This window comes from Cololabis saira, chromosome 10 (genome assembly GCF_033807715.1).
Source record: "Cololabis saira isolate AMF1-May2022 chromosome 10, fColSai1.1, whole genome shotgun sequence".
Lineage (NCBI taxonomy): Eukaryota > Metazoa > Chordata > Actinopteri > Beloniformes > Belonidae > Cololabis > Cololabis saira.
This window is the reverse complement of record NC_084596.1, coordinates 11,146,601-11,174,475: the sequence shown is the minus strand read 5'-3', so window position 1 is coordinate 11,174,475 and position 27,875 is coordinate 11,146,601. Positions and strand designations below refer to the sequence as shown.

The window sequence follows — 27,875 nt, the reverse complement described above, 5'->3', positions numbered from 1 at the left end:
TGTAATTAATTACACAAAGAGCTTGTTTGTTAGCATGTTAGTTAGTGTGGTAGTTAATTATTATTAAATTTCCCCAATAGTATTTTTTTTTTAACTACCTGTATAAATGTTGTTTGTTGGCGCATGCAATGACATATTTTAAGAAGTTATTAAGTAGGAAAAATAAGAAATTCGTAAGAAATTACAGTTCTTAAGATGGTTCTTAAGAAAATATTGAGGAATTGCACTTAAGAACTTTCTTATGAACTTCTTAATTTTAGATCTTAAGACATTTCTTAAGACCGTTCTTAAGAACATATTGGTGAATCCTGCCCCAGTTTTTCAATTTTTAAATCAACCTGATTCAGAAAAACATCCACGTATTAATATGATTATTATCATTTTAACTGAGAAAAGTCTTCTAAACATCAGTGTAGACACCAGTGTGATCCTGGTCTGGGGAAGTTCTAGAAACCTGGGAACACAGGAGTGACGACCCGAGCTGACTTTACATCCCCAGAGGTCCAGATGAGCTTCTGTCTCCATCATGATTCATTTTTATTGCTGCTTCTGTTCACCTGCACATTGAAACTCAAAGTTTACTTGACCCTTGCTCTCAGGCTTCACGGCCCATTAAAAGTCAAACATTTACTACGTCTAGTGTCACAACGTGCACTCAGTTGTTAACACGCTGACGGTAAAGTGAGCCATCTTGGGAGGTTTCCTGAGCCACGTTCCCAGACCTCCACCCTGCAGAGTGAAGCTGAACCGCTGCACCGCCCTCTGGTACCGTCCAGCAGCATCTTCCAAGCAGAACATGTTCCTGCAGCGGCTCCTGCACCCAAGACGGGTCCATTTAACTGAGATTCAACTGTTTACTGGTTTAATTAACTTATTCCATCTTTATTTAACAGGAAAAGAGGATTGTGGAGATTTAAAGCCTCCTTTTATGAGTGAAGTCTTGCCAGAACAAGAGCAGTAAAATCAGTAAAGACACATTTAAATCCAGAAATATGATCTGTTGTGAACATGAACTCTGTACTTTGGGATGTTTCAGGAGGAAAACTGCCTCAATTTTCCTTGAATATTAGATTCATGTTTTCTCCGTCAGATCTGAGTCAAATCCTGGAATGAAGACTGAAGAAAACACTTTGTTAGAACATCAGAAGTTTTATTTCTTACTAAATATTCAGATTGTTAAACATCCTCAACATATTTAGACATCAACAACATCTGATCTGCAGATCTAGTCTGGTCCTGCAGCTGCAGCTTTGACTACCGGCCCCAACACACTAGTTTACACCAACTAGAGGCTTTACTGAACTGTTTGCTGTGTTGCTGCTGGTCAGTAACATTTCTGAAATCATTTACTTTGCGCTCGAGTCTAGAAAATATTTTTATCTTAAGAAAACAAGAACATTTGGTTTGCTAATCAATGAGGAAACGAGTGTGAATGCAGACATGAAGAGAGATGAAGAAGGTCTGGTGGGTCGTCTGTTGGAGTCCATGAAGTGGAAAAAAAGAGAAATACAACATAGAAACACATCAAAACTAACAGTTAACAACAATTACAACACAGCCTTATTTCTGTTTTTATGCTGAAATAGAAGATGTTAATATTATTAATATTTCCCAGGTGAAACTACAAAAGAACAACTTCCACTTACAAAAGAGGAAATAACAACAAAACATCAACTTATAGATCAAAAACTCCATCCATCAGAGTTTTAGACGTTCATCTCTGAGAAGAAAAGAAAATCAATAAAACATGAAGAGTAAATAAGTCTATTTGAGTTTACAGAACTCAGCTGAGACTCCAGAACTGTAAATCCCGACTCCAGCGTAGAGCGGCTGAGTGAAGGTGGTCTGGACTCTGTGGAGGAGGGTCATGGTTTCAGAGACGCTGTAGAAGGACAGAACACCTGCTCTGTGATCCAGGTAAACTCCTATTCTGGAGCTCTGAGGACCTGAGATGGAGGTTGTGATGCCGTTGTACCAAAATAAATATCTGTCTGAGGAACAATATAGTGACCAAGATTTGTAATTTAATCCAAATCCACTTTCATCCCCTGATCTGCTGATATTCTTGTATGAAACTGCTACACCAACTATATCTGCTTTCTTCTCCACCTCCCAGTAATGACGCCCAGTCAGACCCTCTCTACTCAGGACCTGAGAAACAACACTGAATCTTTCTGGATGACTAGAATAAGACTGATGTTTCTTCATTAAAGTCACCTTTCTGTTCTCCTCTGACAGTAACAGAAGTGTGTGTACTGTGTTTGGATCCAGAGTGATTTCAAATGAATATTTCAAGAATCCAGCTCTGCTCTTTGGTTCTGGTTGTGGCAGTAAAACATCCACATGAGTGATGGCCACGGTGATGTTTGTCCACGTGTCTCTCAGGATGTCCTGTAGCTGACCTCTGACCTCTGACACAGCTGCTGTCACATCCTGAAAGTACCTGAGAGGACGGATGCTGATGCTGGAGGAGTGTGTGGACTCACTGAGTGGTGACAGTGAGGGGTAGTTGTGGAGAAACTGGTTTTGGTCCTCAGTGTCTGAGAGCTGCTTCATCTCAGCGTCTCTCCTCTTCAGGTCAGTGATCTCCTGCTGCAGCTTCTCCTCCAGCTCTCTGACTCTCCTCACTTCAGTTTCCTGCTGGGATCTGACCTGCTGCTTCACATCAGAGCTTCTTTTCTGGAGGAGAGAGATCAGCTCAGTGAAGATCTCCTCACTGTCCTCCACTGTTTTATCAGCAGACTGATTGATGGCCTCCACCTCCTGCTGAAGCAGCTTCACATTTTTATCTCTGTCCTGGATCTCCTGCTGGATTTGTTGTTGACTCACCTCCACCTCTTTCTGCCTCTCCATCCTTTCTGCTGCAGCTGTGACTGTGTCGTGGCCTTTATGTTCATCCACAGAGCAGAGATAACAGATACACTTCTGATCCGTACGACAGAACATCTTCATCACCTCATCATGACGGGGGCAGATGTTGTCCTGCAGGTTCTTGGAGGGATCCACCAGCTTGTGTTTCTTTAATGGAGCCACATCATGATGAGGTTGAAGGTGTTTCTCGCAGTAAGAGGCCAGACAGACTAAACAGGACTTGATGGCTTTCAGTTTTCTTCCAGAGCAGAAATCACAGGCCACATCTTCAGGTCCAGCATAGCAGTGATCAGCCGGAGCAGCTTGGAGTCCAGTCTTCTTCAGCTGCTCCAATAAATCAGCGAACATGGTGTTTTTCACCAGCTCTGGTTTCTGAGTGAAAGTCCGTCTACACTGAGGACAGCTGGGGATTTTTTTCTCTCCTTCATCCCAGTAGTTTTTAATACAGTTCATACAGTAACTGTGTCCACAGGGAATAGTCACCGGATCCTTTAAAACCTCCAAACAGATCGAACAAGAAAAGGTTTCTTGGTCCAGCTTAACTCCTTTCTGCGCCATTTCTCCTCTCTATAACTGAGACTGAAGTTTTTACTTCCTCAACACTGAAACTATTCTGCAGATCTGCAGGGGAGGGAACAAGGAAACGTGTCCAGCGTCGAGCTGCTGGTTTATGAGGCTCAGAGTCCATGAGGAGAAGTTGTCTGAGATAAAAATGGTGAATGGAAAGATATTCTAATAGTATATAAAAAAGCCATTCACAAAGCCAGAACAGCTTATTATTCAACATTGATAGAGGATAACAAAAGTAACCCACATTTTCTGTTCAGCACTGTAGCCAGGCTGACAAAGAGTCACAACTCTGTTGAGCCGTGCATTCCTGCAGCTCTCAGTAGTGAAGACTTTATGAGATTCTTTAAAAGTAAAATCACGAGAATTAGACAAGAAATCAACCAGCCGGTTGTGGGCGTTTCTTCAGCTTTAGCGACTTCCCTAGGCTCTGACTTGTCTCTAGACTGTTTTGATCCTATAGACCTCCCTGAGCTGACCTCACTCGTCAATAGAGCTAAGTCAACCACATGTATGTATGTATGCTCTTATTGGTACGACAATACTAGACCAAATCAACCTATCCCTAAACTTAGGATATGTACCACAGGTTTTCAAAGTGGCAGTAATTAAACCCTTACTTAAAAAAAACTTCTCTTGACCCAGACACCTTAGCTAATTATAGGCCAATTTCCAACCTTCCATTTGTATCTAAAATTCTGGAAAAGGCAGTTTCAAGCCAGTTATGTGACTATTTGTATAGAAATGATCTGTTTGAAAGTCTTTCAGTCAGGGTTCAGAATGCATCATAGCACAGAGACAGCACTGGTTCGAGTCACAAATGATCTCCTTATGGCCTCAGATAAGGGATTAGTGTCCATATTGGTTCTACTGGACCTCAGTGCTGCTTTTGACACTGTAGATCATGGCATTTTACTGCACAGGTTAGGGCATGTTGTTGGGATTAAAGGGACAGCTCTACGTTGGTTTAAATCATATCTATCGGACAGGTTCCAGTTTGTTCATGTACGGTACATGAGGTTTCTTCAGAACAGTCAAGGGTCTGTTATGGTGTTCCGCAGGGTTCAGAGCTAGGGCCAATCTTGTTCAGTTTATACATACAGCCATTGGGAAGTATAATCCAGAATCACGGCATACACTTTCATTGCTATGCTGATGATACGCAGCTCGATTTGTCTATGAAGCTGGATGAAACAGAACCGTTAGTTAAATTCAGGCATGTCTTAGGGACATAAAGGACTGGATGTCCAGAAATTTCTTGCTTCTAAATTCAGATAAAACAGAGGTTATCATTCTTGGTCCAGAGCATCTTAGGAAGGGATTAGATGGTGTTGCGATGTCTTCCAGTGCAACTGTGAGAAACCTTGGTGTTGTTTTTGATCAGGATTTGTCGTTTAAACCATATGTTAATCAGGTTTGTAAAATAGCGTTTTTCCATCTCCGTAATATTGCAAAAATTAGGAAAATCCTTTCGCAGAGTGATGCCGAAAAACTAGTTCATGCGTTTGTATCTTCTAGACTGGATAACTGTAATGTGTTGTTAGCAGGATGTCCAAGTAATTTGCTGAATAGGCTCCAGCTGATCCAGAATGCAGCAGCACGAGTACTGACAGGAATCAGCAGGAGAGACCACGTCTCTCCAGTGTTAGCGTCGCTCCATTGGCTACCTGTAAAATTCAGAATCCAATTTAAAATTGTATTACTTGCATATAAAGCCCAAAACGGCTTAGCTCTGCAGTATTTACAAGACCTGATAGTGCCTTATGTTCCTGGCAGAGCTCTCCGCTCTCAGAGTGCAGGTTTACTTGTAGTTCCTAGAGAATCTAATTTGGAGGGCGGGCGTTCTGCTATCAGGCACCATTACTATGGAACCAACTTCCAATCTGGGTTAAGGAGGCTGACACCACCTCCACCTTTAAAACTAAACTTAAAACCTTTCTGTTCAGTAAAGCCTATAGTTAGTGTTTAGTAAACCTCTAGCTGGTGTTGGTAAATCTCTAGGTAGTGTAAACTCTAGTGTGTTAGAGTCAGTAGTCATAGTTGCAGCTATAGAACAAGACTATAATAGTTAGTCTCAAATATAGCTTCGCGGTAGATATGCTGCTATAGGCTTATGCTGCAGGGGGGCACCGACATGATCCGCTGGGCGGTGCCTCTCACCCTTCTTCTCCTCTCCTTTTCCCTTCCTCTCTTCTCCATTTCCAATTTTGTTTATTATAAATATCTCATAGCTATCGTTTTTGTCCATCATTCCTGTAGTTTCTTGTGCTGGCACCCTTTTTTTCCTCTTTTGTGCATGTTTGCAGGCCGGAGCCTCGGGAGCTGCGTTCTGGCCTGCTGTCCCGGTCCCCCGTCTCCCCCCCCCCGTCCCCGGTCATCCCGTTTCTGCTTCCACATGCCTGCTAGTCTGGCCTTCGGCAGGAGGGTCCCCCCTTATGAGCCTGGTCCTGCTCAAGGTTTCTTCCCTCCTTAAGGGGAGTTTTTCCTTGCCACTTCCTTGCCGCTTAAGGCTTTTCTCCCACTATGGGAGTTTTTACCTGCCATTGTTTATGTAATAATTGCTCGGGGGTTTATGTTTATGTTTATGTTCATGTTCTGGATCTCTGGAAAGCGTCTAGAGACAACATCTGTTGTATTAGACGCTATATAAATAAAATTGAATTGAATTGAATTGAAAAACTCTTTAACTCTTTCAGAACAGAAAACGTTCCTGTTTAAAAACTACTATCAGTCTCCCGTTCCAGGTTTCCAGATCGTTTTAATGCCTGTTTCTCAACAATGATACAATAGATACATTTTTAATTTTGTCTCAAAGCTGTTCTTGTTTATTTGAATAAAAATGTGAATAAAACATTTCTTGGTGAGGTGATGGTGACTCTTCAAAGAGATCTGCTTCTCATCTGAAAGTCAGTGGTTCAATTCCCAGTTTAGACGTGTTACAGCTTCAATAAATGAGAAAGAACATAATGTTTCCTCTGATGTAATAATCAGTCTGTTGTTAGGATAATAAAGGGATCCATCCTTTATCCAGGTTGCATTTACAAAAAGTAAGAAGTATGGCGTGGGTGTTTCTCTGAATGGGAAACACATTTTTCAGCTCCGCAGCAGCTCTGAACCCCACAAGACATAAAACCATCACGTCATTCAGCTCCAGAAACAACTAACTGTAACTCTGATTGTCGGCAACAAGATCAAACATTCATAGTTTTCTTAATAATTCTCATCCATCTTCTCGTGACTAAAGACCTGTAACTCAACATCTCCTCATGAAGTCCTGGTGAGACTTTTATTGGCCCACCTGAATAAGCAAAGAAGCACCTTCCAGGACCCACTGCAGTTTGTTTCTCATCGTGGGGGTGGAGGTGGAGATGCTGTCGTTCACCTGCCTCAACCAACTGTCATCTGGACAAAGCAGCAGCACTGTAAGGATCATGTTCTTTGTTTTCTCCGGTTCATTTAACTCCATCCAGCCTGCATTACTACGTCAGAACCTCCAGAAGACACAGGTGGAGCCTCCACTGTCACCTGGATTACTGACGACCAGGTGGTCAGCAGCACAGGAGCACCACAGGGGACTGTATTCTCACCACTCCTCTTCTCCGTACACCTCAGACTTCCAGGACAAGTGGGGGTTGTTGGGCCCCAGCCCTGTGTTGAACATTGGAAGACTTCATTTCAATTCTGAGGTCTAGCTCCTAGGCCCAACTCTGAGGCCAGTCTCGATTTCTTAATGTTGACCGCGTGGTTTGAAACAAAGGAACCTCCATAATGACTCAAAACCCCTGCAGACTTTGCATTTACAGCCTTTCAGTGATAAGGAACAGCAGCCTCATTGGGCAAGGACCCCAAAACACAGGAGGGGCTGCTGCCGATTTATTGCAGCCCAGGCCCGGCGATAAAGGGCAGGCTTCCCCCTTCTCTCTCTCTTTTCCCTCTTTTCTCCCAAGCCCTCTCCCATGGAGTTCTCTGTGAGCTATAAAGAAGGCCACAGCTACTTTTTTTAGCATGAAAATCTACTGGTTATATTCCGGCCTTCTCCATTATCGCCTGGAAATGGCAACCACAGTCTGCAGCGCTGCAACGAGTGACCTGAGAACGTTCTGAGCCCCCGATGAGCTGAACAAGGGACCCTTGCATTCCTCGATGACTTGAACGCCTTCGGACCGACCTGGAGCTGAAGGAAGTCCAGCTGCAGAGCTCATGCTGCATCCACACGGAGAAGAGGAGAGCAGGAGAGAGAGACGCTCTTCACTAGGATGACCTGCGGAGCGTAACCATCCAGCTGATTACTAGGGAACGCTGGCTTGCCAGACCAATACCTTTTCTTCACTTACAATGATCCACATAAGAGGCTGTTACGTGCCTGGGCAGAGAAACATAGTTAGCATATTTAACTAGTTAAGTTTTACCAAAGATACTCTATACAGAAGATAACGCATTACCGTTTCTGCCAATGGTATGAAATGGTATACACTTCCTGTCTCCGAAGTGGGCGTGGTCACCCCTCTCCCCACATCGTTTTGGAAGTGTTGTGAACGAGATACAGTACAACTTTAATATTTGCTAGTGGCCCTTTATTTAAGTTGCAGATAGGAAGGGGGTAGAGAGAGAGAATGGGGATGACATGCAGCAAAGGTGCGCAGGCCGGGATTCGAACCTGCGACCGCTGCAGGAGGACTGTAGCCTCAGTATATGAGCCGCTGCTTAACCCACTGCGCCACCAAGCTGCCCTTTATCTGCTACTTTAATGTCTTATATCAACCTGATACCAATCATCGGATCAGTCTAATATTCTTTTTTTCACTTCCAAAAAGACTTCAATAATAACAATAACAGTATTATTAAGCAAAGAAGCAAGTTTTATTTTAATTTTAAATTTCAGTTTATCCGATGGGAAAACGACGTTGGCAGTTCTGCAGTGACCGACGGCTCTGAGGAGAGCTATGAGAGCCAAATCTCGCGAGAGTGTTTTGCTCAGACAGAGACAGGTCTCAAACAAAGTTCATTTTCTCCTAATCTGTCGGTCTGAAAATTGCCATTTTGGTGTCAGAATGTTCAGAAGGTTTGTGGCTTTTGAAAAATGGGTCCCATATTTACTTAGGTTACTATGGGGCGAAGGAATTGGTAATAATCTGTGCTCACGTTCACTTTTCCCATAGGACTCAATAGACTCAGGACCTGCTGTTTCTCCTAAAGGGGCGGGGCAGTGGGGAAACCCAGTGACACAGATACAGGAAACCGAACCGTAGTGGGGGGTCTCGTTTATTGAACGTCTCTGGTTTTACATTGTGAGCAGGACAGCTGACACCGTCACCACTGTTATTATTAGCTCGTTTGTTTATTCTATCATTTGTATATTACTTCATCCACATTGCTGGATGTTGTTGACGTGTTCTTCCACAACAGAAAACAAAGCCCTTCCTCATTTCCCAGTTGAAAGACCATGTGCAGTTAGTTTCACATTGGTGTGTCTCTGTGTTGGAAACATCAGAAGAGCTTGGTTTTCTGGTGGTGAGAAGTTTAGTGTCTTGGGTTTTACTTTCTTCTCCATTCCTCTCATCCTCTCCTACTAACCCCTGCACACACAAGCACAGTCTTATCTTGGCCATTTCAGCCTCCGAGTTCTTTTTTATTCTCACTGGATGAGATGAAATCTCGTCTGACATTTTGAATCACGCGAAACTCAGTCACCACGTGACTTTGTCAGACATCTTTCTTTCTTTTCACGTGTATGAACAGCCATCATGACACACACACATATACACAAATATATAATCTGAAGTTTATGTGTAGTTTAGGTATAAGAACCTTATCCCAAGTGTTGTTTCACTATCTTTTAACACTTTATTCATTTGAATGAGAGAAGTTGATTTTTACACATTTTACACAGATTTGTAACATTTCCTGGTTGCAAAGGCCCGTGATCAGAATTTTTTGCATTATTTTTTTTAAATTAAAAAATGGTAATTGATACCATCCAACTTCTCTGAAACATAAGCATACATCAGATGTGTTCTGTGTATTGCCTGACTGTTATCAATAACTATCGTAAGACAATTATAATTAAATCTCTGATAACTGAACCAGCACTCCCTTGGTTGCACAACAGAGTCCTGTCATCTGCAGAAATACTCAGATTACTCTGCAGTAGTGAATCAGAGACTGAGGACAGAGAACTGGTGGATCGTTCTGTAGCATGCTGTGGGGACAATCATCTCATCTCGAATGTGAACAAGACAAAGGAGGTTGTGGATTTTAGGTGGATCAGGACTAAGTTTTATAGTTTTTCCATCCGTGAGAAAAAGTGGAGGTGGTGGAGGAGTATAAATACCTTGATGTTAAACTGGACAGCAAACTGCAGGCTGTTTACAAGGAAGGACATAGCAGACTTTACCTCTTAAGGAGGATTAGGTCCTTCAGCATTTGCAGCAAGATGTTGAATATCTTCTATAAGTCTGTTGTGGAGAGTTCAGTCACATCTGCAGTCATCTGTTGGGGAGCAGCATCAGAACCAGAGACTTAAAGAAACTGAAGAAACCAATGAAGAAGGCTGATTCTGTTCTGGAGCCTCTGGACATGATTGTTGGAAGGAGGATACTTTTTCAGATCTGCTGCAACACAGACCTCTACAGGAGATCCTTCAGACCTCTACAGAGATCCTTCCTGCCCATAGCAATAACGCTACAATAAGCCTCTGAACAGACTTGAATCATGGAAACTACTGCAACACTACATTTCCCTGTGGGTGTGAATAAAGTATTTTAAATTTGAATTGAGATTTACTCGCTTTTGGATCACATAAAGTGTGTGTTTGTGTTTGGGAATCATTTCATGTCCACCTACGTCTGCGTGTGTGTCAGTGTAACATATTGCTTGAGTTGACTGAACCAGCTCATGTCACTCGTCACCTAAGAGTATCTATAGTCGTGTTCAAAAGTTCGCCCTCCCTCTCTTAGTTCAAAGGTTTTTACATATCTGAACAATAAAAACCATGTGATTTACAACGAGGTGAATACGACCTCAGATAAACGACACAAGAGATTCAGTCACCAACCAACTTTATTATGTTCACCAGGTAATAAACTGGCTGATGTGTTGCATTATTTCATTATTGACTCAACAAAACAAGATGCAATGGTTCATTTATTTATTTTCCAAAATGAAGGTAAAAATGTGAAAGCTTTGTTGAACTTCACGTGTGGTTCTGGTTTTTCTCTGACAAGAATGGTTTGGACCTACAGCCCAGCAGCAGCTTCTTTCGTCGGTAGGGGAAGGGCAAGTGCTTGACAGGTGTCAGGCGGTGCCACAGCCCTGCGCAGGTGACCGGTGTAGCCGAGCCCGCCGTCAGACTGCAGGTAGACTGTTTCCACCAGGTGAGACAGGAGTGCCCCCTGGAGGCCCACAACGCTCCACCTGTGGAGGAGTGAATGTACAGAGATGTGATGGCAGATTAATGTCAGTGGGACAGTCGATGAGTGTACAGCCATGATCACTCACATTGTTGATGCCCAAACCACAGTCTGTAAAAAACAATGGACGAAGCGATAGGTCACATGACCCACTGGTTTCTAACGAGCAGTTTTGCATATGAGTGCAGCCAAGTTGCCCCCACGGTTTATCAATCAAAGTTAATTGTGGCTACCAGCCAGTGTTGCCAACTTCTCCACAAGGAAAGAAGCTGTTGGCTGTCTGGAAAGACACTAAATGACAGCATAGCCTCATTTGCATAATTCTCCATTTGTATATAATCGTAATTGATGCTATAAGAGAAAGGTATACTGGTGGGAGAGGTGGAACGGAAGTTAAAGACATAGTATATGCTGAGAACTACAAATGAACTTTGGATGTATAAAGCCAGAAACAAACAACTACCAGATATTATACTGAAACCCTTTACTGATAGAGAGGGAGGTTGTAATTACAGAGGAAGCCTGAACTTCAGAACCAGGAGTGTTCGAACAACCATAAAGAGAATGTGCACCTCAGTCAGTGGTGTAAAGGTCTGGAATAAACGTCCAGGCATGAGTTTGTTTAAGGAAGGGCTCAAACTGATGATTCTCAACAAGTATAGGGATGATGACCAGGCCAACACACAGACAGAGTTCAGGGGGCCTGGGCTCTGGGCCGGGCCGGCCGGCGAGACAGTTCAGTGGGACTCCTTTGGAGCTCCAGTTCAGGGGGCCGGCCTTGGGACCGAGCTCTTGGCTGGGGCTGAGCACGTTCCTAGCTATGGCTTGGGCTAGAGTCCTTGGTTGTGGCTTGCGCTTTTTGACCTCACAACGTGCATCTTGCACACAAGATGCTCCTGACCTGGTTTGATGTGTCTCTCAGGTTGGTCCATGTAGATTTCTTCCTCCAGGTGTCCATTTAAGAATGCAGTGACAACATCCATTTGATGTACATTTAGGTTATTTTGGCAAAAGGATAATAATGTGTGAATTGAGCTCAAACGTACTCCGGGTGGAAACGTTTCATCGTAGTCAGCACCATGCAGCTGTGAGGAACCTTTGGCAACAAGTCTGCACTTATATCGCTCCACTTCTCTGTCATTTTGATGCTCGACTTTGAACACCCATTTTGACCCTAGGACCTCTTTGTCCTTTGGTAGTTCCACCAGATCTCAGGTTTCATTTTCTAGCAGTGACTCATATTCAGCTGCTTCTTGCCTTCGTTTTGCATTTGGACACTTTAATGCTTCTTTCAGTGTGCTTGGTTCTGTGACAGAATATACATTAGCACAATGATCAGCTGTCACCATATCTGCAAACTCGCTGCATCTCTTTGGAGCCCTTCTGATTCTGCTTCCTCCTTCAACAGTTTCATTGACAGTGATGTCATCATGGGTTGTTTCTTCCTCTTCTGTGATGGTAATCACCTCTTTATCTGGACAGGAAAAATCCACCTCTTGTTTCCAGTCAAATTCTGACCCATTAAAGATTAAATCCTTTCAAATGAAATGTTTCTCTTCATAGAACATATGACAACCTTTTGCATTGTTGTCATAGCCCACAAACCTGAGCTTTACAGCTTTTATTGTCCAGTTTTAGTCTGTCAGCATCTGGGACATATGTATAAACAACACAATGAAACACTCTCGTCAGGTGTTTGCCAGACCATCGTTGGTAGAGTATCTTTTGCTTCAGGACAGATGTCGGCAACCTGTTTTGCATGTCAGCTGTTGTTGCTACAGCCTCAGACAACAACATCTTTGGTAGCTTAGCATGTGACAACATGCGTCTAGCTGCTTCAATCAATGTCCTTCTATTTTTCTTTCTGTAACTCAATTTTTCTGAGGTGTATGAGGTACAGACATCTCATGGTGGATTCCTTGAGCCTTCAGATATTCTTGAAACTCGCATGAAGTGTACTCCCCACCGTTATCTGATCTCAGTCTTGCAACTTTGTGTCCACAATCATTGGAGAATGTTCTCTCAGATTCCTTGAATTTGCTCAAGACTTCACCTTTTTTCTTTCATTGAAGGGGACCTATTATGGCATCTAATATCTATTTTAAACAGGCCTTGAATGTCTTAAAAACAAGCTTTTGATTGTTTTTGCTAAATATATTATGTCATGTCTTTATCTTCCTATTCTCTAACCTCCTTCTGTATGCAGGATTCTGAGTTGGCGGGGCTATGATAATGAGGCTCTGTGCTGATTGGCTGCCTGAATGACGCGATACACCGCTACGAAAAAATGGCGGAAGCTCCGGCCGGCGGAGTTAGTTGTGGCCGTGGTTTCACGCATCGCTCCCGTCGTTACGTAACGACGGGAGCAGAATCTGAACGGCTCGTAGAAGCCACATCACACTGGATGGATCATATCGTATGTTATAGCAAGAATAAACGTGTTTTTCATAATAGGTCCCCTTTAAGTAAAATTTACAGCAGCTGGAGAAGAAATCAACGAAGGTTACAAAGTATCTCAGTCTGCATCAGTCCACAGACATCACTATGGATCAGTTTCTTGAACAGAATTGCAGATTAGCTGCTTTAAGAGACTGATGGAAAATTACTGGAGGCCTTGCCAGGGCGGCCTGGCAGGCCTGTCTAGCCACAATCTCCCTGGATGTGTGGAAACAAGACGGTTTGCTCCCACTAGCCCCCCCCGTCCCCTCATGACACCTGTGGACCTGTATCAGAATTATACCGAGCTGCTGATAACATCAAGGACAATAGCATGATGCTGTTAAATTGTTTGAGAATGCTGCGGTATTTTTTGGCCCCTTCATACACAGCATGAAGATTTTTCCCCTTCTCTTTCCCGGCTAATGATAAGGGTGACGCTTATTCATGGCTGCAGCCCCAGGCACCTGTCTACCCATGTCCTATGTTATCGTTTGCTTTGTTTTTTCTGTTCTCTTGAATGGGCTGAACTGGAAACATATTTTGTTGTCGGGACGCTGGTTCAATGACAAGTAAAGTGTCTACTACTAAAAAACCATTACAGCAGGACGGAGAAACCAGTTTATTCAAGCTAACACATGAGATTAGAAAGTATCAGATCAGATAACAGACGCACCTGTCACTGTTTTTTACTTCCTCTGCAGCGCTCAGGGAGGTGGAGCCTTCAAATCATCCACCAACAGAAGAGAAGTCTGAACCAAAAATGTCTGAAAGTTTGCATCCGCAACAACATAAAAGTGAATAAAACAAATGCATATAATAAATCAAAAATGAATCAAAATGTAGATGATGATTTTATATATATATATATATATATATATATATATATATATATATATATATATATATATATACACTAGACTACGGTAGACTAAATCAAGTAGTTAATTAACTAAACCATGTTGTACGATCTAGTAAATCTGTACCCTAGTGTGTTTTATCTGGTGTCTGAAAAAAATCAGTGAAACCCAGACTTTTCCAGGTTAAACTCAGGATTAAGTCCCTAAAAGTAAAACAATAAGTACAATTTAACATCTGAAAGTTCTGAGAGTTGATGAATCAGTTTGGTTTATCATGTTTTGATTCAAAAAATAAATAGTCAAAAACATGCAAATTAAGCTTGGAGTTCCTGTAATTCAGCAGAAATCAGGAACTAATAGAGGTATTTACAGGTGATTGACAGCTTAGAACCTACATTTGTTTAACCACTTTGACAACCAGTGGATTCAACTGTTTACTGTTTTAATTCACTGATTCCATCTTTGTATAACAGGAAAAAGGGATTTTAAATCCAGAAATATGATCTGTTGTGAACATGAACTCTGTACTTTGGGATGTTTCAGGAGGAAAACTGCCACAGTTTTACTTGAATATTAGATTCATATTTTCTCCCTCTGAGTCAAGTCCTAGAATGAAAACTCAAGACAACACGTTGTTAGAACATCAGAAGTTTTATTTCTTACAAAATATCCAGATTGTTAAACATGAAACATCCTCAACAGATTTAGACATCAACAACATCTGATCTGCAGATCTGGTCTGGTCCTGCAGCTGCAGCTATGACTACCGGCCCCAACACACTAGTTTACACCAATTAGAGGCTTTACTGAACTGTTTGCTGTGTTGCTGCTGGTCAGCAACATTTCTGAAATCATTTACTTGACACGATACTGGAGATGAAGAAGATGAAAAAAGTCTGGTGGCTCGTCTGTTGGAGTCCATGAAGTGGAAGAAAAGAGAAATACAACATAGAAACACATCAAAACTAATAGTTAACAACAATTACAACAAAGCCTTATTTTTATGTTTTTTTAGCTGATATACAAGATGTTAAGATTATTAATATTTCCCAGGTGAAACTACAAAAGAACAACTTCCACTTACAAAAGTGGAAATAACAACAAAACATCAACTTATAGAACAAAAACATCCCTCCATCCATCAGAGTTTGAGACGTTTATCTCTGAGAAGAAAAGAAAAACTGGGGTAAAAACATGAAGTAAATAAGTCTATTTGAGTTGACAGAACTCAGCTGAGGCTCCATCAGTAAAACCAACATAAACTCCAGCGTAGAGCGGCTGAGTGAAGGTGGTCTGGACTCTGTGGAGGAGGGTCATGGTTCCAGAGACGCTGTAGAAGGACAGAACACCTGCTCTGTGATCCAGGTAAACTCCTATTCTGGAGCTTTGAGGACCTGAGATGGAGGTTTGAATGTTGTTGTACCAAAATACATATCTGTCTGAGGAACAATGTAGTGACCAAGATTTGTCATTAAATCCAAATCTACTTTCTTCCCATCTACCTGATCTGCTGATGTTCTTGTATGAAACTGCTACACGAACTGCATCTGCTTTCTTCTCCACCTCCCAGTAATGACGTCCAGTCAGATTTTCTCTACTCAGGACTTGAGGACGTTTAGTGAATCTGTCTGGATGACTAAAATAAGACTGATGTTGGTCCATAAAAGTCACCTTTCTGTTCTCCTCTGACAGTAACAGCCGTGTGTTTACTGTGTTTGGATCCAGAGTGATTCCACATGAATATTTCAAGAATCCAGCTCTGCTCTTTGGTTCTGGTTGTGGCAGTAAAACATCCACATCAGTGATGGTCAGTGAGATGTTTGTCCACGTGTCTCTCAGGATGTCCTGTAGTAGATCTCTGACCTCTGACACAGCTGCTGTCACATCCTCAAAGTATCTGAGAGGACGGATGTTGATGCTGGAGGAGTGTGTGGACTCACTGAGTGGTGACAGTGAGGGGTAGTTGTGGAGGAACTGGTAGTGGTCCTCGGTGTGTCTGAGCTGCTTCATCTCAGCGTCTCTCCTCTTCAGGTCAGTGATCTCCTGCTGCAGCTTCTCCTCAAGCTCTCTGACTCGACTCACTTCAGTTTCCTGCTGGGATCTGATCTGCTGCTTCACATCAGAGCTTCTTTTCTGGAGGAGAGAGATCAGCTCAGTGAAGATCTCCTCACTGTCCTCCACTGTTTTATCAGCAGACTGATTGATGGCCTCCACCTCCTGCTGAAGCAGCTTCACATCTTTCTCTCTGTCCTGCATCTCCTGCTGGATTTGTTGTCGACTCACCTCCATCTCTCTCTGCCTCTCAGTCCTTTCTGCTGCAGCTGAGACTGTGTCGTGGCCTTTATGTTCATCCACAGGGCAGAGATAACAGATACACTTCTGATCAGTACGACAGAACATATTCATCACCTCACCATGACGGGGGCAGATGTTGTCCTGCAGGTTCTTGGAGGGATCCACCAGCTTGTGTTTCTTTAATGGAGCCACATCATGATGAGGTTGAAGGTGTTTCTCGCAGTAAGAGGCCAGACAGACTAAACAGGACTTGATGGCTTTCAGTTTTCTTCCAGAGCAGAAATCACAGGCCACATCTTCAGGTCCAGCATAGCAGTGATCAGCAGGAGCAGTTAGGAGTCCAGTCTTCTTCATCTTCTCCACTACAGCTGCTAACCTGTTGTTTTTCACCAGCGCAGGCCTCGGTATAAATGTCTCTCTACACTGAGGACAGCTGGGGAGTTTCTTCTCTCCTTCATCCCAGTAGGTTTTAATACATTTCATACAGTAACTCTGTCCACATGGAATAGTCACCGGATCCTTTAAAACCTCCAAACAGATCGAACAAAAAAAGGTTTCCTGGTCCAGCTGAGCTCCTTTCTGCGCCATTTCACCTCTGTAACTGAGACTGAGACAGTTACACTTCCTCAACACTGAAACTAGAATCAGCTCTGATCTATAAATCCCGTGTGCAGAGTAGGAGGCTGTCAGCTCTCAGTGTTCAGCTCATGTTGTTCGGACCCGCCTTCAAGCTGCAGATCTGCAGGGGAGGGAACCAGCAAACACTGGTCAGACTGGATCTGCTGGTTCGAGAGCAGGAAGAAGAGGGACGTTCATCAGCATCAGATTCCAGGAAGAGAAGTTGTTTGAAATACAAACACTTTCTCTTCCCTTTTTGCATCAGAAATCTTTAAAAGCTACTGGGCTCAGGTGTTGCCCGCCCTACTTGCCAAGAGCGCCATCATGCCGGTGGACCCCCCGCCGCGGTTTGGGGGTTCTACTTGAGCTACTTTCTCATCAGCAAGAGAGACGACGGACGTCGTCCCATCTTGGACCTGAGGGACCTCGACGAATACGTGAAGGTCCTGCCCTTCCGGAGGCCTGACCACAGCGGATGCTCTGCGTTGGTGTGGAGGAAGTGGTTTGCAACTGTGGACCTACAGGGCACTTGTTTCACGTGCCGGTCGCAGCACGTCACCGGTAGTCGCCTACCGGGGCCACCGTTGTCGGTTCAGGGTGCTCCTGTGCGGGCTCTCCCTGTCACCGAGGATTTTTTTCACCAGGTGCATGGTGGCTACCCTTGCCCCTCTTATACCTTTGGGCCTGCTGTCGCTACGCCCCTGCAATGTGGCTGGACAGCCTCGCCTGGATGCCAAGAGGCACAGGCGCAGGCTGGTCAGGGTTTCGCGGGTGTGTGTCTATACCCTTGCACCCTGGAAAGGCGGGACATTCCGGCTGAGGGGTGTGCCCTTAGGCGCTGTCCCCTCCCTGCCGGGAGGCTGTCATCAGTGGTCCTCCCGGGTCTGCACGCGCCACATCAACGTGCTGGAGCTCTGGGCTCTGCACTTCACACTCTAACACTTTTTGCAACTCCTGTGGGGGAGTCACGTGCCGGTTCGGTCGGACAGTGTGTCCACTGTCCCTTGATCGGCCACCAGGGGGGGCACCGACTCTGCACAGCTGCTGCAGGTGTCTCGGGGCCTCCTAGCGGGACAGCTCCTCGCCTGCCCGGCCTTCGGGCGATGTCCCTGCCTGGAAACAGGAACCGGGTGACGGACTTCCTCTCCCGGCACAAGCCGACTTTGCAGAGGGTCCTCCAGAGGGCTCCTCTTGGTGGCCCCATTCCGACCGGGGAAACATAGTTTCCTCTGCTGCGACACAACATGACGCCCCCCAGAGGGACCGTCTTTCCCAGCCGGGGATTCAGGTTTTGCACCCCGACCCCGTCGTCTTCAGCTCTGGGTCTGGCCGCTGCGGCGCCCGACCCATTGTTGTCAAGCTGTCCTGAACCCGTCAGGGCTGGCATCTCAAATGCCCATGTGCCTCCCAGCTGCCTCTGGTATGAGTGCGAGTGGGGGAGATTCTCTGCCTGGTGTGCAGACAGGGCAGAGGACCCTGTTCTTTGCCCCGTGGCCACGATCCTGGGGTTCCTTTCGGTCCCTCCTGGATGGTGGCCGTGCTCAGTCCACTCTAAGGGTGTATGTGGCGGTCATTTCGTCGCAACTTGCCCTGGTTGAGAGTGCCACCGGCTGGTTTCTCTTTCTCGGGGGGCTCTGAGGCTGCGCCCCCCCGAGGAGCCCAAAGGCCCCAGTTTTCAATTCAATTTTATTTATATAGCGTCTACTACAACAGATGTTGTCTCTAGACGCTTTCCAGAGAACCAGAACATAAACATAAATAGAAACCCCCGAGCTCTTCTCCACCCTTTGGGCCCTTGGCCCGGGTGGGCCTGAAGTGGCTCTCTATGGAGATAGCTTTTCTCCTCGCTATGACATCGGCGAGTCGATGAGTTACATGCCCTGTCAGTCAGCTCAGGGGCTATGTTGTGGCCGAACGTGGCGTTCCTGCCCTAGGTCCTGCAGAGAGTGGGCCGAGCCCTTTGTGCCCCGTACGGGCCCTCGCTGCTTATGCTACCGCGCCTGTGCGATGGTCGGAGCAGCTTGTTCTCTGCCATGGTGGCCCGAACAGGGGGCGTGCTGTTTTCTGGACAGCGCCGTCCCACTGGGTGGTGGACACCGTCGAGCATGCCTACAGGGCCAGTGGCCGCCCCTTACCAGTGGGGGTGAGGTGCCACTCGACCAGAAGCGTTGCAGCTTCTTGGCTGCCCTGAAGGGGGTGCCTCTGGAGGACATCTGCACCGCGACTTCATGGACGTCGCCAGACACGTTCTCCAGATTTTACCGGATCAATGTCGCCACTCCCCAAACATTGGGCGTGGTTCTACTCCCGGGTCCTTCTGCCCCTGGTCAGTGAGGTAAGTGACCGGGATCCTACGTGACATTGTTGGTATTCGTCATCCAGTGCTTACAGCACCGCCTGGCGGTCAGTAGGGACGAAATAGAACGAAAGTTACGCCTGTAACTACGGTTCTATGAGTCCCGGATGACCGCCAGGCCTGCCGGTCACTCGGAATCCTCGTGCTCTCGCGAGAAGATTCTAGGAGTCGATCCCATGCTTGACGCCGGAAGATATACCCCTTCCGGGGGTCATGCAGGGGTCACGGGTGACGTGACATTGTTGGTATTGTACTCGACATGCGCATGCGCGAGGGGAGATATCCAGTGCTTACAGCACCGCCTGGCGGTCATCCGGGACTCATAGAACCGTAGTTACAGGCGTAACTTTCGTTTCCTCTGATGTACTAATCAGTGTGTTGGAATAAAAAAGGGCTCCGTTCTTTATACATGTCACATTTGCAAGACGTAGGAAGCATTCAGGTCTTGATACATGTGGACTACACAAATGTCCAGAATCTGTGTAGCAGCAACGGACTCAGGCATAAGTGCTGGAGTGAAGGTGAGAGGACGGCTGGGGGACGTGTCCAGGATGAAGCTCTACTAAGGTGTTTTGATTGTTTTGACTTGTTGTTTTGATTCTTTTTTTAGTTCATGTATTGTCAGAGAGTAAAATGTTTATTTTTGTATTCCAGAAACTGGACTATGGGTGGTCAGCCATCATTTCTTTATGGTTTTAACACTGTTTTTATTACAATTTTATTAATCCTTTTAATAAGAGCCAACCCCCTAAAGGTGCAGCAGGAGGGATGGCTGACCTTTATTGATTGGAGCTGGAAGGTCCAGGTGAGCTTTTATTACATGGTGTGTTGTTTGTAATCACACCTGTGACCAGCTTTTGTTATTGTTTCATGCAGGTACATCTCTCCTGCTGAGAACCTGTTCTGCAAATTAATAAACCAGTTTTCCTCTCCGAGCAGACGCCTTGTAGTTTTTTTCAGTTGGGATCTGAATCCTGAAAGAGAGCAGCTGCTCTTACATGATTAAATCCACCTTGTTGATAATTATTACATAAACAACGGCAGGTAAAAACTCCCCTTTAAGAGGGAAGAAACCTGGATCAGGACCTGGATCACGTTGTGCCACAAAGGGAGTGCTGGTTCAGTTATTAGAGCGTTATCAATCATTGTTTAATGATAGTTATTAATAACTAATAAAGAAGATGACTTATCAAAATGAATGAATGAAAACGGGGAACCACCTGACTTTATCAGGAAATCATAACTAAACTGCTAAATCAGTCTGAAAGTATCTGTTATTCCTTACCAGCTGTTTCCAGTGGTGGCGTTACAGAACAACGGTGAAGGAAGGAGTACGAGCACAGACCTTTGCACCCAGCAGCTGTGACAAATATGAATAAAATAAATAAGCTGTTGTTTCTTTCTTCGTTGTAACTTCCTGCTTTACCAGCCAGCATCAGCAGCGCATCGGTTTCTAATTAATTTCCACCGTGGACTGTTTCCTGCCTGGAGGAAACCCCTGACGAACGGCTGCAGGAGGAGGTGAAGCGCTGCTGGACATGATCTATTTACGCTGGTATTTAACAAGAATGAAGACAAAAAGGGGAAAATAATGTGGGCAAGCCTAAGTTCCCCCATGAGTCTCCAGCTTGAGGATCCACCTTCAGCAGCAGGAACTCTCACTAGATGTTTCCTGTCTGACGTCATCAGTCTCATGGTTGTGGAGGGACTCTGCCCCCCCACAGTTGTTCAGACATGTTTGGACCCGTTCAGCTGAGCCTTGGCTGTCAGACCTCCACCCCCCACCTGTCGGAGGTGTTTCTGTGCAGTGGGCCATGAGATAACTATCAGTAAAAGAAAAAAAAGAAGACAAGGTACAAAACCTATTGGAATAGACAAATAGGTCCAAATCCTGCCTCAATCAACCCTAAAAGCACACGTTCTGGAGAAAAAGCTGACATTGGGTCTTTAAGAAATGTCTACGATGTGTTTTAGATGAAAGTTGTCCCTGTTATGAAGTTAACATTACAGCTTTGAACGACCCACATAAGAGGGACCGCATGCAGAATGATATTGAGTTACATGGAGCAAAGATCGCGGGGATAATTCTACTGTTGTCTGTGTCTGTCACGTCACAAAGCCCTTACAATCTGCATCTTACAATCTGCATCTTACAATCTGCATTTTACAATCTGCATCCTACAATCTGCATTTTACAATCCCTCTGGATGACATTTGGTTAAATTTGGGTGGCACAGCAACAAGGTTTTGGTGTTTAAAAGATTTTGAACTCAGAGTTTCGTCAGATACACATGCTTGTGTTTGCAAGATATGTATGGAGGATTTTTTGTGCCAAAATTAAATAAATAAATACATCATGAATTAATTAAAATGGGAATTAAATATATCATTAATTAATTAAATGTGTCATTAATTAATTAAAATTAGAATGAAATATGTCATTATTTAATTAAAATACAATTCATTTTAAGTAAAAATATATATTTATTATTTCAGCATTTAATTAATTAATGACACATTTAATTAATGATTTTGTGTTGCGTGTGAATCATGAAATGTAAAACTGCATTTAATTAATTAATGACACATTTAATTAATGATTTCGTGTTGCTGAATCATGAAATGTAAATGTAAAACTGTCAGTTTCACTCGTCAAACTCAGTGGGCGGATTCCAAACACCTCATTGGTTCCCCTGCACATCAAGTCAAGGCAAATCGAATCCACATAATGGATTGTTGCAGGGCTTGTGAACCATACATCCATGTTGTGAACACATTACGATACACTAGGTGGCGCTATTCACCTCTACGTTGGTTTGGATACTCTACTCCAAAATTTTTAAATCTACTCCAAATTTTTTACTCTACTCCAAAATGTTATCGCAACCACTGAAACCTCGGTCCTCTAACCACAAATGTTGAAACAGCAAGGTGTACAATATGTCAAAATCCTGCCCAGAGCTGCTGAGAGAAGCAGCGAGTTTGATTGAAGAAGCTCTGAGCAGAACTCCTCCGGCTCCAGCGGCTCCGTCACAGCAGATACCTGCTGCTGCATCACGCAAGTCTCTACAACACGCAACTCACAGCTGTCATGTTTAGAAAGGCTCCTCTTCTACCTCCAGTTTCAGACCAAAGCAGTGGATTCCACTAGATTTGCGTTAGCTCCGCCCACTGAGTTTGACGAGTGAAACTGACAGTTTTACATTTACATTTCATTATTCAGCAACACGAAATCGTTACAGTTTTTCTCAGTCGCTTTGGTACATTTCTCAGATCAGAATTGAAATTCTCAAAACTACTTGTTCAATCTTCACATCATTGTGTCACTTGTGCACATCAAAAAAGCAGTTTCTCATTTCTTTGAACAAGTTGCAAATGCATTTGTCATCCATGCAAATGATAATGTACAATGTTCTGCTGTTTCCTACATTATCAGTTGTTTATGTCATGTTGATCAAAATGTATTATAATGGGTCTCTGTTGAATAGTCTCACCCCCCACAACATTTAGGCATTAGTTCATCGCATAAGTCTTTACATGCAAAATGGTTGAACAAGTTGTCATAATATGTCAGCATATTTCTATACATTTCTATTAGACTTTGTTTCTAAATCTGGCCTGAATTGGTAAATTGTTCCCAGGTGAATCTTGTCTTTCTGTAATGAAGGGAAATATGTCAAGCATTAGATCAACCAATGATCAACCAGTTTTCTGAAATAGCTCAAAGGTGCATCTCATGAACTATCAGCTGGCAAGTATACATATAGCCAGAGCACAACACAATGTTACAATGTCTGACAATGGAAGGACAAGGAATTGGACGGGGTCAACAGCCAGAGAGAAGAAGAAGAGGAAGAGGAGTGAGGCTGCGTGGCGGAGGAGTTGGAGGCAAAACAGAGGAAGAGGCAGAAGAGGCCGAGGACATATGCGCGTTCCTGATGAGAGAAGAGCTACACTTGTAGACCATGTTCTCAATCATGGGCTTACAATGGCCGAGGCTGGTCGAAGGGTGCAGCCAAATGTTGGGAGAACAACTGTGTCGTCAATCGTTCAGACTTTTCGTCGACAGAACAGGTATGTAATCTAACAATAGGCACTGTACTGTAATACTGTATACTTTCTGTAATGCTTCATACAATATGACAGTATTCTACTTTCATTTTACAATATACAGTAAGTATACTATATACAGTGACATTTTATCTTACTCAATTTTGTGTTTTGCATTACTATATTTTTTCCACATAGGACTGCAAGACAACTTCACAGGGAACATGACTAAGCAATGTGACTGTCTTATCCGTACACAATGACACAAGCACTTGTGATTCTGATGCACTGACACGTTCATTGACACAGATATTTAATTTTGAGAGATGAACTGAGGATTTTGAGCAAGAGACTGGCTTTTGCAGGTAATCCATGGTGTTTTGCTATTTGTACGAACTGTTTTGAGAAATGCACATACTGTTTTGCAAATGTCGAGGATGATCTGAGAAATGTACCAAAGCGACTGAGAAAAACTTAATTAAATGTGTCATTAATTAATTAAATGCAGTTTTACATTTCATGATTCACACGCAACACGAAATCATTAATTAAATGTGTCATTAATTAATTTAATGCTGAAATAATGAATATATATATTTTTACTTAAAATGAATTGTATTTTAATTAATTAATGACATATTTCATTCTAATTTTAATTAATGACACATTTAATTAATTAATGATATATTTCATTCCCATTTTAATTAATTAATGATGTATTTATTTATTTAATTTTGGCACAAAAAATCCTCCATAGATATGTTCCCTTCAAGAAAATAACAAAGCTGAACCTTTTTATTTTTACATGAAGATAATCTGTCTCCATCTGGTGGTTACATTACACACCACACTTGATAAAAAAAGGTGATTTTTTTACCTTTAGGTAGCAGCATGTGTATTAATAACTTTGTAAAGTTAACTAAAAATAACTAAATTATAAAGACTTAATTAACTAAAAGTATGGTCATTGATCAGTCAATTTTTTTGTGTTACTTTTCTATCATGATATGCATTCAATATTGCCGTAATTCAAGATGTTATATTCTCTCCAGGAATCAGCAGTTTAGAGGAAAATACAATATATTACAAATACAAAATATAAAAAAAAACTGTGGCTGGAAAGCAGCTGTTAGGTGTTTTGATACGATGATACTCACCGCTCTGCTGTGTCTCAGCTTGTCAGGAAGGTGTGGAGGACATTTTTCATTTGTCTTTTTCATTTTTAGAGATGTGTGATTTTATTGGTTTTAGCTTTAGTAATGAGTTATTTTAATTGTTTTATCCATCTTGTATTTTTATTTCCTTTATTTGTCTTTAGTATTGTGTGTCTTTCTTCACAGACCACTACACATTCCCTCAGACAACCACAGAGACCAAAGGTCTGACTAAAGGTCAGGTGAGACCCTGTGCAGCTGGATTGTGCCACACTGACATGTGCATATATCTGGCAAATGACCACATCACCTAGAACTACGCACCTCACACATGTAGCACATGAGCACATTTCTACAGATGACACTGATTCCACGACACCCGGTGATCTCCGTTGCACAGCTCACGTCTCTTTTGGGCCAGATCAGTCATGTGGAGAAAGATGGCTCAGTGTAACTCATGAGGTTCTGACTTCCACCCTTGTATTTTACAATTCTGACACGGCCACACAGTTTACAGTGGAGGGATCTGGGTCCTTTTGTAAGACAATATCATGAAGCTGAGGACCTGCAACTCACTCCTGATTCCAGAATTTGGTTTCCTCTCTCCCCAAGAGGCACAAACAACAATGTTTTAGTGCTGTACATGCATGCAAATCAGTGAAAGCCGTTTCCATGGCCTGTTGTTGTTACCTCCTACTTCCTGCTCTCGGCGAAGGCGGACGCTTTTCTGCTCCCGCTCCCTCCCTATCTGCCCTGCTGCTGCTCTCTGTCTGGTTCTGTCTTGTCTCTCTTTTAGAGCCTCTCTTTTCACATCCTCCGAAACTTTCTACAATCATGGAATTGGTCAGCTGGTCTCTCAGATAATTGACCACATTTTCTCTCCGAGAAGACGGCAGAGGGAAGCCCTCTCGCCCCGACGGGACGTTTTTCTGCTGGATACAGATGGACTCCTGGAAGACGTGAAGGATCGTGTGTCTGTCCACACTGTCGGTGGAGGATGTTGAAGGAGAAATCACCTCGGAGCAAAGACACTTCAAAAACTTTGGTTCCTCAAAAAATTGCATAAATTAATCATTTTTTGTCTTTTATTTAGTAGTATTTAACAGTTAAGTTAAAAAAAATTCCATATATAAGTTTTAAAAAAATGTACTGAATTGCTATATTTCACATAATTTTTTGCATTTACACCAACAAGGTTTTAAGCAAATTTTACTCTTGTCATAAACTCTTGTAAAAGAGATTTTTAATCGTCTAAAATTCCTGGTTAAATGAAGTTTATAATAAACAACTTAACTCAGCAAACAAATTTAGCAAATTAAATTACACAATGATCACGTCACTAATGTAAAGCAGGACTTTACACAACAAACATGAACGGAAGCAGACTTAGTTTATAATCTTTCATGTCCTCACCGGCATTAATATCTACAAATGTGGGCAGATAATTAAATACAAATGACCTTTGGACCCAACGCACATTTACATTTCTGATCTATCTATCTATCTATCTATCTATCTATCTATCTATCTATCTATCTATCTATCTATCTATCTATCTATCTATCTATCTATCTATCTATCTATCTATCTATCTATCTATCTATCTATCTATCTATCTATCTATCTATCTATCTATCTATCTATCTATCTATCTATCTATCTATCTATCTATCTATCTCACTATCTATCTATCTATCTATCTATCTATCTATCTATCTATCTATCTATCTATCTATCTATCTATCTATCTATCTATCTATCTATCTATCTATCTATCTATCTATCTATCTATCTATCTATCTATCTATCTATCTATCTATCTATCTATCATTAAAAGAACAGAAAGAGATGCTGCACGATTCTGTTGGTGTATTTATTGTAACTGCAGATATTATTACAGTCATGATAGAAAGGAGTAAAGGTAAGACAGGTGTGAAAAATACTGAACGGAGATCTGACTGAACGGAATAATTCAGACACTATTTTCTATCATACATTTTTTTTTTTACTTTTCTTTCATAATGGCGTACTACTTTTTTATTCTCTCTTTTAGTGCTCATTAACTCTATCAGATATTATGCTGTTGTCTCTGTCAGAGGTGAAAATGATCCACTTAAAGGCTTTAAGTGACTTCAATGTAAAGTCAGTCTGCGACGGTTTTTATTTTATTTTATTTTAAAGCCATTAAGGACAAAAGCCATTGAAAATGAATGCATCTTAGTATAATGCAAATATATTAAAGAACCATATATGTGTACTATTGAGCATTAACATGTGTTTCAGAGAGCAGGAGATATGATGACTAGTTGCCTATAAGTATTGTAATGGTGCAAAAAGTCAAACTTCAGAGGAATGTTATCATTTATCCTAACCTTTATTGGAATGTACATCCAAGTTTAGTTGCAGGAATCTGAGGGAACGGATGTAAGAACAAAACTGGACAAGAACATCTGAAACAACCACAACCAAATTCACTCTATCCGGATGGAGCAATTTAACTGGATAGTTTTTTATTAAAAGGCCGAAATGAAATAGAGTAACAAGGCTGTTTTTAACATGTAAGGATAAAAAGTACAGATAATTGTGTGAAAATGTAAGGAGTAGAAAGGAGTGAAGGTAAGACAGGTGTGAAAAATACCAAAGATCTGACTGAACGGAATAATTCAGACACTATTTTCTATCATACAAACAAATTCTTTTCGTGTTTTTTTTCGTGTTACTTTTCTTTCATAATGGCGTAGTACTTTTTTATTCTCCCTTTTAGAGCTCATTAACTCTATCAGATATTATGCAGTTGTCTCTGTCAGAGGTGAAAATGATCCACTTAAAGGCTTTAAGTGACATCAGTGTAAAGTCAGTCTGCGACGGTTTTTATTTTATTTTATTTGACCTCTTTTATGTTTTTTTCCGTCCAGTAAAAGTCGTAATTCACAATTTAACCACCAGGGGGTAAAAAAGCTCCACTTAAATTTTATTACATGAGGAAAACCTGTTCCGTTGTTTTTGTGTTTATTCATTTATTTCTAATCCATCAGTTGCACAAGAAAAAAAAATCACTGGAAGAAGATTGTTTAAGAGTCACAGCTTCAGCTATCACAGCTACAAACCAGTGATGAGGCCTGAACTCTGGGTGTATCATGGACTCAGACCTGGACCTTCAGAGACACATTAAGACAATTACAAAGTCGGCCTTCTATCACCTGAAGAACATCTCCAGGATCGAAGGACTAATGTCTCAGCAGGACCTTGAAGAACTCAT

The 27,875-nt window shown here is 42.6% G+C and overlaps 2 protein-coding genes and 1 long non-coding RNA gene across 3 annotated transcripts; 1 reads left to right on the top strand and 2 right to left on the bottom strand.

The window, feature by feature from the left end:
- Nucleotides 1-1,764: 1,764 nt before the first annotated feature.
- Nucleotides 1,765-7,235, bottom strand: LOC133451848 (tripartite motif-containing protein 16-like). Its single transcript, XM_061730991.1, has 2 exons — nt 7,219-7,235; nt 1,765-3,436 (listed from the first exon to the last, which is right to left on the bottom strand). Exons 1-2 carry the CDS (start codon nt 7,233-7,235, stop codon nt 1,765-1,767), a joined length of 1,689 nt encoding a protein of 562 aa, XP_061586975.1.
- Nucleotides 7,236-14,818: 7,583 nt separating this feature from the next.
- LOC133452406 (E3 ubiquitin/ISG15 ligase TRIM25-like) lies at nt 14,819-17,096 on the bottom strand. The gene has a single exon (XM_061731680.1). It carries the CDS (start codon nt 17,024-17,026, stop codon nt 15,353-15,355), a length of 1,674 nt encoding a protein of 557 aa, XP_061587664.1. The 5' UTR covers nt 17,027-17,096; the 3' UTR covers nt 14,819-15,352.
- Nucleotides 17,097-19,849: 2,753 nt separating this feature from the next.
- LOC133452150 (uncharacterized) lies at nt 19,850-24,838 on the top strand. The gene is made up of 3 exons (XR_009783243.1): nt 19,850-19,979; nt 20,167-20,217; nt 24,803-24,838. It is a non-coding gene; the product is annotated as an uncharacterized LOC133452150 (long non-coding RNA).
- Nucleotides 24,839-27,875: the final 3,037 nt, after the last annotated feature.